We start from the raw sequence: 20,072 nt of genomic DNA on the forward strand, positions 1-20,072 counted from the left end.
CTGTCAGCGGGTTTGAGAACCGACGTCGGAAAAATTGAGCGTCGGCTGTCAAACCCGCTGACAGCTGCTGCTCCTGTCAAAAAGGAAGTGCTAGGGATGTGCTAGTGTCCCTAGCGCCTCCTTTTACTGCGGGTCCTAATTTGCATAGGCCACCCTCCTGAATCGCGCGCCCAGGAGAGTGGCCTGTGCACGCGCCAGGAGAGTGGGCGCTCACCCGCTCTCCCGCGTGTTTTTCTGTATCGGCCTGTTAATTAATATCAGGTAATGGACTTCTCCTCCAAGAACTTATCCAATCCTTTTTTAAACACAGCTATACTAACTGCACTAACCACATCCTCTGGCAACAAATTCCAGAGTTTAATTGTGCATTGAGTGAAAAAGAACTTTCTCCGATTAGTTTTAAATGTGCCCCCTAATCTTTCTATTATCCAAAAGAGTAAATAACCGATTCAAATTACTTGTTCTATACCGCTCATGATTGTAAACACCTCTATCATATCCTCCCTCAGCCGTCTCTTCTCCAAGCTGAAAAGTCCTAACCTCTTTAGTCTTTCCTCATAGGGGAGCTGTTCCATTCTCTTTATCATTTTGGTCGCCCTTCTCTGTACCTTCTTCATTGCAACTATATCTTTTTTGAGATGCAGCGACCAGAATTGTACACAGTATTCAAGGTGCGGCCTCACCATGGAGCGATACAGAGGCATTATAACATTTTCCGTTTTATTCACATTTCCTTTTCTAATAATTCCCAACATTCTGTTTGCTTTTTTGACTGCCGCAGCACACTGCACCGACGACTTCAATGTGTTATCCACTATTTATTTATTTATTTTATTTTATATCTTTTCTATACCGTTGCTAAGTTAAATACCATCGCAACGGTTTACATGAGGGCACATACATTAATGTAGGTGGATGCGTACAAAGTACATTCTAACAGGTGCCACAAAAAGGTTCAGTTACAATATATCGTTAAAGACAATCAATTGTTTAGTGAAGACGTTCATGACCAGGTGTACCTCTAAGGTACTATTCACTATGACACCTAGATCTCTTTCTTGGGTGCTAGCTCCTAATATAGAACCTAACATTGTGTAACTATAGCATGGGTTATTTTTCCCTATATGCATCACCTTGCACTTATCCACATTAAATTTCATCTGCCATTTCGATGCCCTATTTTCCAGTCTCACAAGGTCTCGCTGCAGTTTATCACAATCTGCTTGTGATTTAACTCTTCTGAACAATTTTGTATCTTCTGCAAATCTGATTACCTCACTCGTCGTATTTCTTTCCAGATCATTTATAAATATATTGAAAAGTACAGATCCCTGAGGCAGTCCACTGCCCACTCCCTTCCACTGAGAAAATTGTCATTTAATCCTACTCTCTGTTTCCTGTCTCTAGCCAGTTTGCAATCCACGAAAGGACATCGCCATCAATCCCATGACTTTTTACTTTTCCTAGAAGCCTCCCATGAGGAACTTTGTCAAATGCCTTCTGAAAATCCAAATACACTACCGGTTCACCTTTATCTACATGTTTATTAACCCCTTCATAACAGTGAAGCAGATTTGTGAGGCAAGACTTGACTTGGGTAAAGCCATGTTCTGTGATTTTGATCTTTAGAACACTTTCCACTATTTTTCCTGGCACTGAAGTCAAGCAGAATTCTGCTGCCTAGCTGATCTCAGGAGGCGAAAGATAGGACCACATATTCCCGTTGTTAATAAGTCTTCACTGGCTACCCATTAATAAACACATCGAGCTTAAAATACTGATGCTTGTTTTCAAAATTTTGAAAGCTGGGGGGCTGACACTTTTAAAGCGATATGTACCTCCTTGGAACCTCCAGTCCCAAGGGAAACTGTTATTGCAAATTCCCACTGTTAAGCAAGCTTATTTAATGGATACCAGAAAATGTGCTTTTTGTTATTGGGCTGCTGTTGTGGAATGCGCTCCCAGATGATTTGAAAAATATCGATGATGTTTTAATATTTCACAAGCAATTTAAAGCTTTTCTGTTTGTGCGAACTGATAACTCCTGAAGAGGCAGCATTGGGATAACATTAATGTTTTAATTGTTATTTTATGTTTGTGATTTTTATTGTATTTGATTTGTTGTAATCTGCCTAGCATGGGTGACTAATAATAGGTGGAATAGAAATTATTTTTAAATAAATAAATAAAATATTACCGTCACTTCATTTCAAATTATTCAGCTATTGCAGCTCCAATCACTGCCCTCTCTCAAAAGGATGCTAACATGAAGAAATCATGCTTTCATCATCTGGACCCTATATGCCCATTCATTCTAGAGGTGGATGCCTCCACCCTGGATTTACAGGCTGTACTAAGCCAGTACTTGACTAAGGGAGTCTTTCATCCCTATTCATTCTTCTCAAAGAAGTTTTTGCTCTCAGAATGTTATCATAGCATTGGTGACAGAGAACTCCCAACACTATATCACCATATATATGGACATAAAAATGCTAAACACCTTCACCAAGCCCAACGACTAAGTGCAAGACAAGCTTGCTGGTCCCTGTTCTTTCACATTTTGATTTTGAACTGAAGTATTGCCCAGTTCTCAAAAACCTCCGTGCAGACGCCCTCTCATGTTTCTTCCAGGCAGATGACATCCGAGAGCCTCTTAGGCACATCATTGACCCAGCCAAGATCCTCCTAGCTGTCTCCATGAATGTCCCTCCAGGAAAGACTTAATTTTTGTTCGACTCTGTGAAAAGGTATTGAAATGGTCCCAAATCGTGGCACTGCTTCAACAATATTATTGGTGGCCTCAAATGAAGCAAGATGTTAAGGCCTATGTGGATTCATGCCCCACCTGCGCATAGCAGAAAACTCTGTTGGGCTGATCCTGGGGGCTGTTACAGCCATTGCCAGATCCCAGGGAACCTGGACCCATTTGACCACCGATTTTATTGTGGACCTCCCCCTCTCGGATGGTGCCACCATAATTTGGGTGGTTATCAATCATTTCTCAAAAATTGCTCACTTTGTCCCACTCCTGGGCCTTTCTTCTGCCCTGAAGTTAGCACGGCTCTTTACTCTCCACGTGTTCTGCCTACATGGCTTACCCAAGTATATTCTATCTGACTAAGTACAGTTCACAGTGAAATACTGGTGCTCACTGTGCAAAAAGTTTGATATCACTCTGGACGTCACAATGGCTTATTATCCACAAGGGAATGTACAAATCACACACTAAAAGCCCTTCTCTGGGCCTATATCAATGAGTTCCCCTTTTACCCTGGGAGGAATTCTTACATAATTCTCCCGCCTGTGCCGCTATCAGATCTTTGCCTTCCTAATTGGTTTACAGGAAGCAACCATTGCCACCTCTGCCTCTTCTCGTGGTAGTACCCTCATTGGCAGCCCAATTATCTGCTGAAGAGCTGCAGGACCTCTGGACCTGCACCAACATTCTTATCCAAAAAGCAGCAGCGAAAGCCAAGAGAACCAAGGATACACACCGAAGACCTGCTCCCCAATTTAAGGCAGGCGAGAAGGTCTGGCTAAGCACTCACCACATACGCCTGAGGGTACCCTCTATGCACCTCACCCCATGATCCATTGGCCCCTTTCCGTTAATTCCCCAGATAGAATCTATGGCCTAACAATTAAAATTGCCACCCACATTGGGCATACACAATGTCTGACATGTATCTTAATTTAAGCCATTAATACTCACCTGGCCCACTAGGGCACCTCCAAAACCTCAAGAAATGACCACGGAAGACAGCACAGACTATGAAGTAGAGGAAATTCTGGACTCAAGTCACAGAGGCAAGAAATGGGAGTATCTCATTTCCTGGAAGGGGTATGGTGCCGAGGAGAACATTTGGGAAACCACCTCTAACATCCTGGACCCCACCTGCTAAGAGATTTTCATGTCTGTCACTCTACCTGACCAAGACCTAAAGGGAGGGGATTTAAGAGGGGGTTACTGTTGTGTTCAGTGGTCCGTGGGTCTACCCAGTGGACCACCGCTCTTACCTCCAGCTCCGACGCCAACATGGACTCCCCCAGGCTGCTTCACATCAGGCCGCCGTGCTCCAGCAAGGCTGCCACCACTTGCAGCAGGATGCCACCGACTCACCACGATGCTGCTCCTAAGGCTCGCGCAACCTCCACAAATTTAAAGGACCCACAGTGGGAAATTCCTTTTGGCGCCCACAGATGATATCACAGCACACGCTGCTCCTTACAGTCCACGCCTCGGCAATAGGTCCAATCATACAAAGTAGAGCAAGTTGCCTCAGTGTTTTTGCCTGTGTTCCTAGTCTTTGTTCCTGTGTTTTTGGTCTTCATTCCTGCATTCCTGGTCTTCACCTATTCAGATCCTGGTCTTGTTCCCCAGTTCCTGGTCTTCGTCTTTGTGCTGTGGTCAGTCTTCAGCTTTTCTTCAGGTCTTCGTCTTGTGGTCAGTCTTCAGTGTCTTCTGTGTCTTGCCTGCCTCCCTGTGCTGCTATTCACCTCCCTGCCTGTTTTCCCATCTCGCCTTCACTCAGATGGATCTCTGGTTCTGTCTTCGGCCTGTTTATACTCGTCATCAACTACCACCTGACTCACGACTACACTTGTACGCCACCTGCCACTGACCATTGCCTGACTCCTGACCACGTCTGAATGCTGCCTGCCTTGACTACCATCTGTCTCCGACTATACCTGAACTTAACCTGCCCCAGAACTTGACCTGTGGCCCCAACTATCCTCACGGACATGCAGCTTATCGGCAGAGGCCCCCCACCTAAGACCTACAAAGCCTGGCATCTGAGGGCTCAATCTAAGGGAAATGAGGGTTGGAATAGGTGAAGCTCCATTTGGGCCTCTGCCACAGCCAGCTCTACTAGCTGATGGTGGGGATCTGCAAGGTTTCTTCCTAAAGTTGTGCCAACTCCACATCAGTCCAAGGGTCTACACCTGCAATACTATGCTTCCTCTCATACTGAGCAGGATTATTATTGCAACAACTCATCATCAATAGGCTAAAACTAACTGTCTCACATTCTAAGGGGCCGATGCAATACAGTGCGCTCAGCCGAGTGCACTGTATAACCTACAGTTGGACGCGGGTTAAACAGGCGCTAATCCACCCCCTAATGCAATAGGGGGATTAGCGCCTATTTAACGTGCGGTCGACGTGGAGTGAATGTGATAGCGCTCATCACATGCAAATGCACGTGAATGAGGCTATTACTCATTCACTCTGCATTAAAAAAAAAAGTGTGCATCTCAGACGCACATTTAGCTCTCAGGTATTAACGCCTGCCTGGAGCAGGTGTTAATAGCTGAGCGCATGTAAAAGAAGTACAGAAAAGCAGAAAAAACTGCTTTTCTGTACTTAAGTAAAAAAAGAAAAAAAAAAAAAACCTCGGCAGACCGCTGAATTATGAAGACTGATGCCGGTAAACTCGGTGTCCGTTTTCATTACTGGCAGACTGCCGGTTATGAAAACCGATGCCGAGTTTACCGGCGTCGGTTTTCGTAACCTGCAGCCGCCACGGGCCTCCTTGCTACCGCGACCCCCTGATTCACTAAGGCACTTCTTTCATTCTCTGTCTATGGGAAAAGACTTTGATAAATCAGGCCCTAAATTTGTACCTACAGCAATGGAGGGTAAAGTGACTTTCCCAAGGTCAAAAGGAGTGGTAGTGGGATCTGAACGCTGGTTTCCCTGGTTCATAGCCTGCTGCTATAATCACTAAGCTACTTCTTCACTCCCATATAGAATTGATAGATGCTATCAAATAATTTTAGTGGTAGGTTTACTAGATGGTTGAAATTGGCTAGGGGTTTCTTTGTTGCATAGAAACCCCTTCTGTCTAGAGATGCTATTGACAGGTATGCCCAGCATCTTGTGACAATGTTGAAAATGTTTGTCTCTGCATGGACGGAGATTGGAAAGAGGTATGTGTGGCGATAGCCATGGGATACTGTTGCGCTGCGATGGAAGGGTGCGCTGGGGGCACTCCCCAGTGCGGGACAAGGTGTGTGTGCCCTTGCGGAGAGACGGTCCTTGTCTGGGAACTGGAGAGCCGGGGACCTCCACCGGACCTGCATGCTTCTGTGAGGCCACCAACGCAATGGTGGTCTCTGACTGGTCCTCCGACCACTGGACCTGCCGCTGGGTAACGGCAAGAAGCGGCAGGCCAGACAGAGGTCAAGGGCGGACGGAGACATCTGGCACAGGACGAAGACTCAGGCATTGAGGAAGATGAAGACTCAAGCGTTGAGGAATGGGTTTGGCAAGGCAAGGTTAAAACCAAGTAGTTAAAAGTCTGGACCCTCCAGGCAATGTCCCTCTGGCACCCTACACAGCCCAGCCGGGTTGGTCATGGACCACAATGAAGAACGGGGCTTGCCCAGGAAAGGACAGACATCAGGCTTATGGACATCAAGGCAAGGCAGACATTGGACATCAGGAACAAGGCAGGTCTGATGAGGGACGAGAAAACTCCTTGGCGCCGTCAGATGGAAAGACCCACCAGCACCCTACACACCCCAGAAGGGGTGGTTACGGACCACTGGGCCAATACGTGCCCTACTTAACCCAGTCAGGCTGGTCACGGACCACGAGGGACGGGTCAGAGTGGAGCTGAGGACATCAGGACACTGGACGAAGACATCAGGGCTGGAACGGAACATCAGGATGCAGAAGACATCAGGACTGGAATGGAACATCAAGATGAAGACAAGAGACTAGGAACAATGACGACAAGGGATCCCAAGATGAATAACAGGAACGCCAACAGGAGTGGAGAGCAGGAGTCCTGAAGAGAACAAGCTCCAGGAGGACTAGCTCCTTGCGAAGGCAAGGAAGAACTGATCTGAAGAGCCTTTTGTAGGCAGAAGAGGGAATTCCAGGAAGTGACGTCATCAGGGTGGACCAGGGGGCCACTCCCTTGCTGGCCCTTTAAGTTAGAGAAGGAGGCGCGGTCCCGTGCCTAAGGAAGCAGGAAGAGGAGGATTGCAGGACCCTGGACAGCAGCCGGGCTGAGAGAGGAACCAGAGCTGGGCCGTGCAGCCCCAACGTTGGAGGTGGTGTCCTGCTGCTGAAGAGCAGGCCTCAGGCCTGCAGGAAGATGCAGGACTGGAGAGGGCCGCAGGCAGGACCCAACATAGGAGGTGGCTCCTTGCCACTGAAGAGGCCTCCGGGAGCAGCACCACGCCATAAGAGAGACTGAGGACTGCGGCCTTCGGGCCCGCGAAGAGGAAGGCTGGCTTGCCGCAGTTCCTGCCGTGTTGGAAATCTGGGGGAGGCTCCGCGAGAGAAGCCTGGATGGTGGTGGTCTGAGCTGGGAAGATAGCGGCTCCCGCCGCGGGTTAGTGGCTTTGATGGCGGCTCCTGCCGCATGTGAGAAGCCCGGCGTGGCTCCTGCCATGTTGGAACAATGGCAGCCCAGGCCGCGAAGGTAAGAGCCTGCATGCGGCACTGCCGCGAGCAGGATCGCAACAGCACCCCCCCTGAAAGGGGTCCCCTCCCACACTTCGGGAGGTGGAACATCAGGCCAGGACATCAGGTGCCTCCTGCAGATTGTGAGGAAAAAACAGAAGAGAAAAACTCCCAAAAAAAAAATTCTGTGAGGCAAGAAACAAAGTCCAGAGAGAGGACCCAGGACAAGGATGTCCGACTGGGCACAGGGCCTTTGCAATCTGTTGCGCTGAGATGGAAGGGAGCGCTAGGGGGCGCTCCCCAGTGCGGGACAAGGTGTGTGTGCTCTTGCGGAGAGACGGTCCTTGTCTGGGAACTGGAGAACCGGGGACCTCCACCGAACTTGCACACTTCTGTGAGGCCACCAACGCAATGGTGGTCTCTGAGTGGTCCTCTGACCACTCCAAGCCCTTTTGGACCTGCCGCTGGGTAACGGCAAGAAGCTGCAGGCCGGACAGAGGTCAAGGGCGGACAGAGACATCTGGCACAGTACGAAGACTCAGGCAATGAGGAAGACGAAGACTCAGGGGTTGAGGAAGACGAAGACTCAGGCGTTGAGGAAGACAAGGTATGGCAAGGCAAGGCAAGGCATGGCACGACAAGGCATGGCATGGCAAGGCAAGGTTAAAATCACGTAGTTAAAAGTCCGGAACCTCCAGGCAAGCAATGTCCCTCCGGCGCCCTACACAGCCGAGCCGGGCTGGTCATGGACCAAGCAAGAAGGCATCAGAACCAAGGAAATCCAAGGACAGGGTGGAACGGACAGGCGAGCAAAGTCCCTCAGGCGCCCTACACAGCCTGGCCGGGCTGGTCGTGGCCCACACTGAAGAACGGAGCATGCCCAGGGAAGGACAGACAACAGGCTTACGGACATCAAGGCAAGGCAGACATCGGACATCAGGAACAAGGCAAGACTTATGAGGGACAAGAAGACTCCTTGGCGCCGTCATATGGAAAGACCCACCAGCACCCTACTCAACCCAGCCAGGCTGGTCACGGACCACGAGGGACGGGTCAGAGTGGAGCTGAGGACATCAGGACACTGGCGAAGACATCAGGACTGGAATGGAACATCAGGACACAGAAAACATCAGGGCTGGAACGGAACATCAGGACGCAGAAGACATCAGAGCTGGAATGGAACATCAGGACACTGAAGACATCAGGTCTGGAATGGAACTTCAAGACGAAGATAAGAGACCAGGGACAATGATGACGAGGGATCCCAAGACGAATAACTGGAACACAAGCAGGAGCAGAGAGCAGGAGTTCTGAAGAGAACAAGCTCCAGGAGGACTAGCTCCTTGTGAAGGCAAGGAAGAACTGACCTGAAGAGCCTTTTGTAGGCTGAAGAGGGAGTTCCAGGAAGTGACATCATCAGGGTGGACTAGGTGGCCACTCCCTTGCTGGCCCTTTAAGTTAGAGAAGGAGGCGCGGTCCCGTGCCTAAGGAAGCAGGAAGAGGAGGATTGCAGGACCCTGGACAGCAGTCCTGCTGAGAGAGGAGGAGCCGAAGATGGGCCGTGCAGCCCCAACGTTGGAGGTGGCGTCCTGCTGCTGAAGAGCAGGCCTCAGGCCTGCGGGAAGATGCAGGAGCTGGAGAGGGCCGTGGCTCCTTGCCGCTGAAGAGGCCTCCGGGAGCGGCACCACGCTGCAAGAGAGACTGAGGACTGCGGCCCTTGGGCCGCGGAGAGGAAGGCTGGCTTGCAGCGGTTCCTGCCATGTTGGAGATCCGGGGGCGACTTCAGGCCGCGAGAGAGGCCTGGACGGCGGCGGTCTGAGCTGGGAAGATAGCGGCTCCCGCCGCGGGTCGGTGGCTTCGATGGTGGCTCCTGCCGCATGTGAGAAGCCCGGTGCAGCAGCACGATGGCAGCCCAGGCTGCAAAGGTAAGAGCCTGCTCGCGGCCCTGCCATTAGCAGGATCGCAATAGATACCTGCTGGGATCTAACTAACAGAGTGCTGTCCCTGTCATAGGTCATACAGGATGACCCCTGATGAAAGCTTCATGGGGATGTAGAACAAAGATTGTTTAAAATGTAATGTTTAAAAATGTGATGTCCAGTTATATGTTTTTACTAAATTGGTTTTGGTGGGAGAAGGAAACTGCTGATTGCAATTAATTATCAAAATCTATGGGGGGGGGGGGGGGGGCAGAAGTGGAGGAGGACTTGTGGACTCATGCCCTGGATCTTTTAGGTATCTAGTAATGCCTTTGCTTTCTATAGATAATCTATTACATTTTGAGAGATATTCTAGATCCTTTGTCCCTTCAGATACATTTAGAAAAAAAATAAATAGGCATACCAGTAGATCAGGTCTCCCCAAAGGACGATTTGGGGAGTACTTTGGATTTGTTTAAATCTGGTCAGTAGATGGTGAATTGGATCACACATGGCTGGTTATCAAAACAAGGAAATCCCAGGCTATCGCACTGTGTTTTATTTATATTCTGCTTTTTGACACTTCAAAGTGGATTACACTCAGGTACTATAGGTATTTCCCTATCTACAAAAGGCTTACAATCTAAGTTGTTACCTGTGGCAACAGAGGGTAAAGTTACTTGCCCAAGGTCACAAAGAGAATCAGCAGGACGTGAAGACTGTTTTCCCTAGTTTGTAGCCTGCTGCTTTAACCACCAGGCTACTCCTCCACAGTAAAATTCTCAAAAGCCAAACTATGGTTTTTTTTCCAGAATAATTTCACTAGTTTCTTTCCTTTCATTTATCATTTTGCAAAATAAGAACCCACAAACATCAACAGCAACTTAAACAAAGTTACCCATGAATAGAAACTAATTTAAGCCTCATATATAAAAAGGAAAGTAAGTACATGCAGTTCAAACAAGTTCCCAACAAAGGGCTCGCTATTTTGATTGCTCATTGCCCCCCCCTTTTATGAAATAATCACATATGCAGGGCTGGTGCCTCCATTAGGCAAACTAGGCAGTTGCATAGAGCACCAACAGAGGCAGCAAAACCTGCCAGTACAAGGCACAGAGGGGTGCCAGTGCTAATACCACCAGAGGGGGGGGGGGGCACTCTTCTGCAGCCACTTACACTGGTAGGAGGGAGTGCTGTGGTAGAGATAAGCTGGGGGAGGGGGTGCATGACCAAAGGTTCGCCTAGACTAGTGTCATATACTCTTGCACAAGCCCTGCACCAATATGATCATTTCAAGATCTCTTTCATGTTTGGTGCACATTAATACTTCAACCCCTAGTGAAGTATCACTTTCTTAGGATTCTGCATCCCAAATGCATGTCCTGACTCTACACTTTTTCTGTCAAATATAATGACCAATCCTTGAGCTCTCTTTCTATTCCATCTGGAGTTTCCATCCTGTTGCAGATCCTTGTATCAACTGCAACTACATCTTAAGGCAGCTACACCTGGACCCTGCTCCTGTACTCTCTCCCCAGGCTCATCTAGGTGCGCGCGCACAGCACGCTATGATTTAAAGGGACCTCAGTGAGAAAAGCCCAGCGGTCCCTGAGAATGATGTCTGAGTTCTGGCCTATAAAAGGCCCTTGCCTGCCTTCGGCCCTTTCCTTGGCAATAGGTTGACTCCGTTGAAGAAGTGCTTTGCCTCTGTGCTCCTGGTTCCTGATCCTTGCTTCTACTGTGTGTTCTTCCTGAGTTCCCGTGTGTCCTGTTCCTGGTTCCTTGGTAGTCTGGTTTGTCCTGAGTTCTTGCCTGTTCCATGTCCTGATGCTCCTGAAGTTCCATGTTCCGGCGTTCCATGTTCCAGTCCTGATCCTGATGTTCCTGCTTTTGGCTCTTCGTCCTGCTTCCAGGTTTCCTGCATGCCTACCTTTACTGGAGTCCCACGTGTTGTGGTCCGTGACCGCTTCGTGGCACAAGGCCTGTCTTCACATCTGCAGCGCTAGTCTCCAGAAGACTCTTGTTTTTAATGCCGAGATCTGTTCTGAAGCCGAGTTCCGAGTCCTGAATCCTGAGTCTTGAATCCTGTTCCTGGTCTTCAGAGTATCTTGTGCCTGTTTCCGTCCATGCCCCAGACTCAAGTCAGAACCTGCTCCACTTCAGCATGGTCCACGAACAGCTACGGGTGGCTGTGTACGGTGCGCTTCGGTGCAGGCCTCTCCTGAATTTTCAACATGTTTCCAGTTCCAAGTCTTCACTTTCTCATCTGGAGTCTGCTTCGCTTTCGGCATGGTCCGCAACCAGCCATGGGCTGCTGTGTAGGGTGCACTGCGGTGCAGTACTCACCCTGTACTAGTGCCTGAATCCTGAATCCTCACCTGAGTCTTCCAAATATCCTGAAACCTTGTCAGAGTCTTCCAAGTATCCTGAATCCCAATCCGAGTCTTCCAGGTATCCTGAAAACTTGTCCGAGCCTTTTAAGTTCCACATAACCTCGTCTGAGTCTCCCAAGTATCCTGAAACCTTGTCTGAGTTTTCCAAGTTCCACGTATCCTCGTATGAGTTTTCCAAGTTCCTCAAGTCCTCATCTGAGTCTCCCAAGTTCCTCGATTCTTCATCTGAGTCTCTCAAGTTCCTCGAGTCCTCATCTGAGTCTTCCAAGTATCCTCAATTCCATGTCTCGTCTTGTTCCTGCCCTCAGCCTCTGTCTGGCCTCACGCAGTGGGTCCGGAAGGGCTACCAAGTGGCCGGAGGGCTACTCTTGAGACCAGCATTGCGTTGCTGGGTCTCACCGGTGTGTGTAGGTTCAGTAGAAGTCTGAGCCTGCCTAGTTCCAGTCCTTGATGTTCCTCGTCTTGATCCTGGTCCAGCCTTGTTTCTGCTCCAGCCCGTGCCTGAACACTCTCACCTCCCATGGTGTGTGTCTTGGGGCTCCTCCCTGAGCCGCGCTGTGGTCCAAGAGCTCACAATCCCTCTTGAGCAAGTGACCACACCTCCGCGCTCACAACAGCAGTAGTTAGAATTCCTCTTGAAGCTTAGGAAAGGTGAAAATCAAACCATCAGAATCTAGCAGCTGGGACAACACAATCAGACCTTTGGTTTCCCAGTTATGAAACACCATCTGTAATATACCTGGAGGAAAGTGACAGTTACCCACAATAGAAAGAAAAGGTGTACAATATGATAAATGTAAATAATTTCTCATATTTACAGTATAATCAGTCAGAATTCCACAAAAAATGAACATTTAGATTCATCTTTGTTTTCCAATTAGCTAACACCTGCCTAGCAATGGAAAGCAAGTTTCCAAGGGGTCCAGATAGACCAATGAGCTAGTAAAAACAGTAACTGAGTTATAATAGAAGAAAGTGAAGGTCTCAAGTTTACATTCCATTAGAAGGCCCATGGAAAATCATCTGTCAATGAAATTTCGTGAGAAATAGGTTTTCTCAACTCCCTCTTCTTGTCTCAGATTCTTAGCTGCTGCTTCTCCCCTTTTTCCTTTTCATTAATACTTGTGCCTCTCTCTCTTCACCACCATAAAAAGTAGCTTATTAAATTGTCCTGCAACCAAAATTACCACAAACCAGCCTGCCCTACTCCACTCCCCTCTTTGAGAATCTAGGCCAGTGGTCAGGTATAGCATGCAAATTTTATCTCATGCATATTCATTGTTGATATCCTGAAAACCCAACTGGCTGGGGGGTGTCCCCAGAACAGGATTGGGAACCACTGCTCGTGGCAGATCGTGGATAGATGCTGCTGCGGGCTGGGCAGGGATGAGAGAAAGGGATGCTCGAGGGCTTGTAATGTCAGAGGGTCCCCCTCTCCAACCACGAGAAGGTGTTTCTAAACGTATTGCCTCTGGGAGCCAAAATCTCCAGTTCGACCTTAGGCAGATGCACTTACACGTTTCCTAACCAAAAGCCTAAACTTAGTTCCTTCCAGTCTTCCACTTTTTTTTTTTACCCTACCGCCTTCACTTACTCCTGCATTTATTCCATGAACACACCTCCTCTCAAGACCCTTCCACCAGTTTCACAATAAAAAAAAACAAACCTTGGGCTCATGAAAACCTCCGGCCCCGTGCTCGTAGCTTGTACCCCGTCTCCCTTAGGGCAGGACGTTCGCCGGCCAGCAGAGGGCGCTTCCAAAATCTCAGGCGCCGCTCCCGGCAGCGCGTCCCCGCGACAGTATTAGTCCCCGGTCGCAGCCCGAGCGCGCACTATTGTGGTGCTCCGCCACGCCGACAACGTCATTTCCGGATACTTGAGCCGGGGGAGGGTCGCCCAATCAGCCGGTGGCTCTTCCCCCTCTCGCTCCGCCTTCTCTTCTCCTCTCCTCTTCGTTTTTTTTTTTGCCTCGGGTGCCCGGAGCTCGCGGATTGCTAAGGCTTAAGATGGTGGCCGTGCTGGGGAACCGGGGGTTGGCGGCGGCGGCGGACTCCTCGCGCTCCGTAACAGCTGCAGCCCGCGCGTAGCCCGGTCCCGCTTCACTCACCCCCCCCCACGTTGGTGCCGTCCCCGTTCTCGCGCGGGGCTTCTCAGCTTCGCGGACCGGCTCTCGTCGCACCGGCACCTTCTCCTCGTTGGCGGCTGCTGGGGGCCCAGCGTCTCTCCCTCCCTCCCGGAGGAGAGTAATGAGTCGGCGGGGGGCCGCGGGTTTCCTGGGAGTCTGCCGGCAGCCAGGAGCCCCCCTCGGCGCGCGGCCCTAGAGACTCGCCGGGGCTGGTACCGGTCCCGGACCCAGACCCCCTCATCCTAGGGCCGGGGAGGGAGAGCTGGGCAGCCCCTGCCAGGGCCCGAGGTGCGGACTCAGCATGTATTTCTTGACGGCTTGGCCCAAGAAACTCCAGTGCCCGCTGAAGACTGCCGAGAAGCCTTTCCACATTCAGCCCGACTCGCAGCGGCTTTTCTTCGCCGCCTTATCCCAGAGCCAGCTGAGCGTCTGGTTCAGCAGGGTGAGTTATGGGGCTTTTTACAGCTTTTCTTCCCCCCCTCCTGTGTCCGGCCGGAGAGCGTCGTCTAGCTCGGGAGATCTCCTGGGGAAGCGAAGTGGTGAAACTTTCCCAGACTTCAGGCTAGTAAACAACCCTCAGAAAGTTAGGAAAAAACTTTAAATGTGGCTCATTTTCTTGAAGGCTTTGCATGATAGCTTCTAGAGTGCCTTTTATGTTTTGCTGCTATTTTTAAGACAAGGCATCCCGTTGTCTGCGGAAAGATTTTGCTTGGATCAAGGCTTACGAATTCTGTGTGACGTGTGGTTATCAGTATTCACTGTAGATAGGTTTTCATTGTAATTGGCAGTGTAGATGCAGTTTTTATTTTCACTGGACACAGCGGTTAGGTAATGTTCTATGCTGGTTATATATATTTTTTTTACCTCACAGATCCATCAGTTCAGACGGGTAAGATAATGCAGTCAGTATTACAGTATTTCCTTATCCTCGGGGCTATGCACACGTGGCTGAAGTGTTATGCTCTTTAGTGACTTAACGTTTCACATTCGGATATGTATATATTTTTGTTAATAGGTACAAGTCTGTAGATTCTTATAAGAGAAATGCTCAATAAGTAAAGCTTTATACTAGGTTTTGGAATTCCCAGTGGACTGTGGCCACTATTTTCCTTACTGGGCAACCAAAATGGTTTAGATAGTGGACCTTGGTTCCAATTCAATTTAGTGCCAATGATGGGATGGAGTGTTAGCACTGAATAGACCATGGTCCTTGATTCTTGCTTCCAAGTGTTGGTGATCCTCTTTTCTTTTGGTGGGTACTGCTTGCAGGAATTACCGGTACTATTAACTAGCCAGGCCCTACTGCCTTCCTGAGCAATGTGTATGTATGTAGGAATAAAGGGGGAGAAGAGTTGTGTGCTATTTTGCCCTTGTATAATTCTAAAAAACATCCTAGTTATCTGTTTTGGCTTTTATTTTGCAGCAGTAAGTCCTTCATATGGGTCTTCCTAAAGAGTTGGAAAGTGAGCATGTTCTCCATAGAAACAGAGTATTATGATGGATAAGAAGGGCTATTACACTCACTTTGTGTGTAGTTTAACTCTTGGTATAATACTGTAGAATCTCCATTTGGTCTCTGGTATTTCCCATCACAACTAGGGATCCTCTGTGCCCCCTTAAATTCTATTACTGTTGTAGTCTCTACACCCTGCACTGGAAGGCCATTTCATACATCCACCACCCTTTCAGTGAAGGTATTTTCTGACTAGTAGGAAAGCCCATTATTAAATGTTGGGAAAAATAGGTTTAAGGGTGTAAACTGTCTTCCATTCACTAGGGCTATGATGATATTTGTTTCATCTTGATTAAAAGAACAAAACCCCACACTTTTCAGCTACACACTCATATTTTACATTGTCCCATTCCTTCTCCTGCCACTTCATTTCTCTTCCTTAGTTCCTTGACACTCACCTCCTCGGCCATTGACAGTTCCTATTTTCTTCATCTGGTCAGGACTGAGCTTCACACAAGTTGCTCCACTCATTTCTCTGGCACTGCTATCTCTTCCACTGGTGGGATCTGAAATCCCTGCCAGCTGTGTCACTCAGGTCCATTGGCGTCTCTGTCTTCAGCTGGCAGGGCTTGGGAGTCTGGCCAACCACACCATTCTGATCCTTCAGCCCTCCCAGCCTACCACTAAAACTGACAGCACCCAAATGCCTTTTATATATAGTGTGAAGTTGCTCATGAGTTTCTCCTTTGGAGCCTCAAAACTAGTTATATAGTATAAAGTGAGGGGGGATTTGGGGGCATCATCAGAAAATATTTCTTCATTGAAAGAGTGGTGAATGGTCGACCTAATGGAGGTGGAGTTAAAAACAGTAAAAAATAATGTAATGCAAGAAAGCATGGGGTAAGCATAGAGGTTTGTTGATTGTGAAAAAGTGAAAGGAAAACTAGAGGAAGACTAGAGTCTTTGGAGTTGCACCAGGAATGTAAGTGGGCAGACTAAATTGGCTTATTATCTATTGCTATCTTTTGTGGTCTGAATGTCTTTTCACTTGCATGCATTTGTGTCATTAGGGTAGTTCTATCTGATCCTATTAGTGTTTGATATTCCACTGTGTGTATATAGATGGTTCAGATGACATGTTGAACAGTCTTTATCAGCTGCTTTAGGAAGGTCTTCCTGTCATTCAAGATGTTTCAGTATATTCTGTTGCATATAGTCTTAATTCCAGAGTCTTGATTGTGCTTCTCTAGCTTTTTGTAAGTATGTAATTAAAAGTTGGCTAGAGTACATATGTTTATAAGGGTGGGGAGAGGTTGACTACCCATTGAGCGATGAGCTGGTGGTTGTTGTTGTATCCCTATTTTTTTTCTGTGAATATGTACATTCTGTCTGCTATCCTGCAAAACAGATATTTTATTTGCTTGAAACTTAAACCTCTGCTTTTCTAGCCTTAACAAAATTTGGTAATATAGATTTTTAAAATATTTGCTTACAAAGCAAATAGCTGACAGTAGAAGGGTTAAGAAATCATCATGTTCATCTAGGATAGAACTTGAATATTTGGTGGTTTTATATATAGAACTCTGATAGTTGCATAAGTGAAGCTTAACTGCCACCATTTTGAATGTCAGGGGAAGGAAAACGTTTGCCAGTGTTAAGTTGCATTTGATTTGGCAGTGGTTATCAATCTTTGTCATGTTGAGATCCCTTTCTGCAGTAGAAAGAATGAAAATTGATCTAAGAGCTCGAGTGGTCTAAGGTTTGGCAGCTGGGATTCTGTGAGAAGAAGCTGGTGGTGCATTTGGGGTGCAGTAATTCACAATAGCTGCACATGATGGGGGCAATAGACTGTTCATGGACCAGGAGAGAAACCTCAGGGTAATAGTGTCTGATGATCTGAAGGTAGCCAAACAAGGTGATAAGGTGATGCTAGGGTCAGAAGGATGGTGAGCTGCATAGAGAGAGGCATAGCCAGCAGGAAAGAAGTGATGATGCCCTTAGACAGGTGGTTGGTGAGGTCTCATCTGGAGTAATATGTACAGTTCTGGAGACTCTGTCTCAAAAAGGATAGGATAGAAGCAGTCCAGAGAGGCAACCCAAATAGTTTGGGGTCTACCCCGACAGCCTCATGGGATGACACACACAGACTATCTCTCACACATATGTGTGAACACACATTTGCTCTTTCTTATCCCACTGATCCTCTATCCCCAATCCTCAGCTATTTACCCACCATTGCTGAGGCTGGAGAAGAAACGGGAATTATGATACAAATTTGTAAATACCTGAAAAGTATCAAACCTCTTCCAATGGAAAACAAGCTGTAAAATTAGGGTTCATGATATGGCTACTCCAAGAAGGTAGACTCTGTAGAAACGTCAAGGAATATTCACGGAAAAGGCGGTAGCTGCATGGATTGCCCTCCCAGCAGAGGTGACGATAAGAATGATAATGGAGTTCAGAAGAGCATGGGATAAAGAGTATCTCTAATGACTAGCAAATGTGAATGTAGAAACAGGGTAACCTGTGATAATTTTAGGTGTAATATTTCTACATGGGGACAACCTGCTCGGAGTGGCTATTACTACCCTAAACATTTTGCTGGGCAGATTGGATGGACCATTTGGATCTCTCTGCTGTCATTTACTATGTTGGCAATGAAAAAATATGGTGAGAAACTCATTTTTGAGTCAAGTTTCATTCATAAGGCTGATACAATTCTTTAACTAAAATATAGGAAATTGCCATATGATGTGTTGACCATATTGTTGCTTGTTTGTTTACCCAAAGTGCTTCAGATTTTTCAGGATTAATTTTCAGTTTGAGTAGTCAGCTATTAGCTACTTGATTCAAATATTTATTCAGGGTTTAATTTGTAGACAAAAAGGAAGTGGAATTGTGAAAATGGAGGGGAGTGGGGGCTAGGGCAGAGTGACTTGTGTGACAGGACCAGGGCTAGGGCCTGATACAAATGCACACAGACTCTCTCTCACACACATGCGTGAACACAATTTGCTCTTTCTTATCCCACTGATCCTCCATCCCCAATCCTCAGCTATTTTACCCACCATTGCTGAGGCAAAGGACAGCTTGGGATTGAGCACTGGTAGAGGCTGAAGATGGAGAATCACTGGGGTAAGGAGGAAGAAGCTAGAAAGTGGGGCCCTTTCTGTCTTCCTCCTCCTCCTTTCTGCTCATTTCGAGCCCCTCATAATACTGTTACTAATCACTTCTGTAGCGCTACTTGACATATGCAGTGCTGTATAAAAACATGTAAGAGACAGTCCCTTCTCAGGATAGCTTACAGTCTAATCAAGAAACATACAGAGCAAAAGAGATTTGGTGAATTTAATTTATTAAAACAGTGGTTAAAAGTTTAATCTGTAAATGGGACAGTAAGTAGTTATTTACAAGCAGCTTCAAAAAGATGGTTTTCTTAGTTGAGATTTAAATAAGGCAAGAAGGGCGCATGAATCACCAGCTCAGGAAGTCTGTTCTGAGCATATGGTGCAGCCACGTGGGAAGCACAGAGTTGGAAATTGGTGGTAGAGGAGGTGGATATTGATAGGAGTGACATGCCCAATGAGCAGATTGCCCGAGGAGGGATATAGAGGGAAGAGAGGTAGTGAAAGGTCTTGTTATGTGAGTTAGAGGAACTTGAATTGTTTACAGAACAGATAGGGAGCCAGTGTAGTGACTTGAGGAGTAGTGATATGGGTGTAGGGATTTTGATGAAAGATAAGTCGTGGAGCTGAATTTTGTATAAATTGTAGTGGAGAGATGGCTCAGTGGGAGATCTAGGAGGAGCAGATTGCAGTAGTCTAAGTAGGAGGTGGTGCGAAAGAAAGGGAAGATTTTGCTGATGTGTTGGCGAAAGAAACAGCACAGTGTTTTGGATATGTGCAGCAAAGGAGAGAGAAGTTGAAAATGACTCCAAGATTATGGGCTGAGAGGTCTAATAGAGAAAGGAAGAAGAAGGCACGTGAGCTTGGGGGGAAAGATAAGGAATTTTGTCTTGGCTATCTGGATTTTAAGTTGGCAATGAGACATCCAGGCAGCAATGTCAGACAAGCAGGTTGAGATCTGGGACTGGATTCCTGATGACATTTCTGGTGTAGAGAGAAAAATTGGGGAATCAGCAAAAAGATATTGAAAACCATGACAGGAAATCAGAGCACCAAAGTAATTTAGTATACAGAGAGAAGAGAAGTGACCAGGCACTCTAATTGATAGTGGACAACAGAGGAGGATCTGCCAGAGAAAATACTTCAAGTATGAAAGGGGAGTTAAGAGAATCAAGACAGGTCAGAGTCCTGAAATCCAAGTGAGGACAGAATATCAAGGAGTTGGTGGTGATCAACAGTGTCAGAAGCAGCAGATAGGTCCAGGAGCATAAGGACTGAATTATGGCCTTTGGTTTTAATCATAAACAGGTCATTGGAGACTTTGGCAAGGTCTGTTTCTGTGGAATGTAGAGGGTGAAAACCAGACTGGAGTGGCTCAAGAATAGCTTGCGATGAAATAGTCAAGACATTGGTGGTGAATAGCACATTAAAGTAGTTTGGAAGCAAAAGGGAGGTGGGTGATGGGATGTTAGTTGGTAGGACAGGTAAGGTTCAGTAAGGGATTTTGAGAAGTGATGTGATCACAGCAAGTTTGAATGTAGCAGTGTAAAATGATATATTTCTTAGTGTGTAGCAGATGGACTCAGGACCAATAGGTATAGTGTGCTCCTGATAGCAGTTGGAGACGGAGTCAGATTTCA

General features: G+C 47.3%; 1 protein-coding gene across 2 annotated transcripts in view; it reads left to right on the plus strand.

Annotated features, from left to right (window-relative positions):
• Positions 1-13,682: 13,682 nt before the first annotated feature.
• RIC1 (RIC1 homolog, RAB6A GEF complex partner 1) overlaps positions 13,683-20,072 on the plus strand; it is a 312,556-nt gene continuing 306,166 nt past the window's right edge. For both annotated transcript variants that reach the window (XM_029613872.1, XM_029613883.1), the window contains exon 1: positions 13,683-14,296. In XM_029613872.1, the coding sequence (XP_029469732.1) occupies positions 14,156-14,296 (141 nt within the window). In that variant the 5' untranslated portion in view covers positions 13,683-14,155. The remainder of the gene's footprint in view (positions 14,297-20,072) is intronic.

Source organism: Rhinatrema bivittatum, chromosome 1 (assembly GCF_901001135.1).
Source record: "Rhinatrema bivittatum chromosome 1, aRhiBiv1.1, whole genome shotgun sequence".
NCBI classification, from domain to species: domain Eukaryota; kingdom Metazoa; phylum Chordata; class Amphibia; order Gymnophiona; family Rhinatrematidae; genus Rhinatrema; species Rhinatrema bivittatum.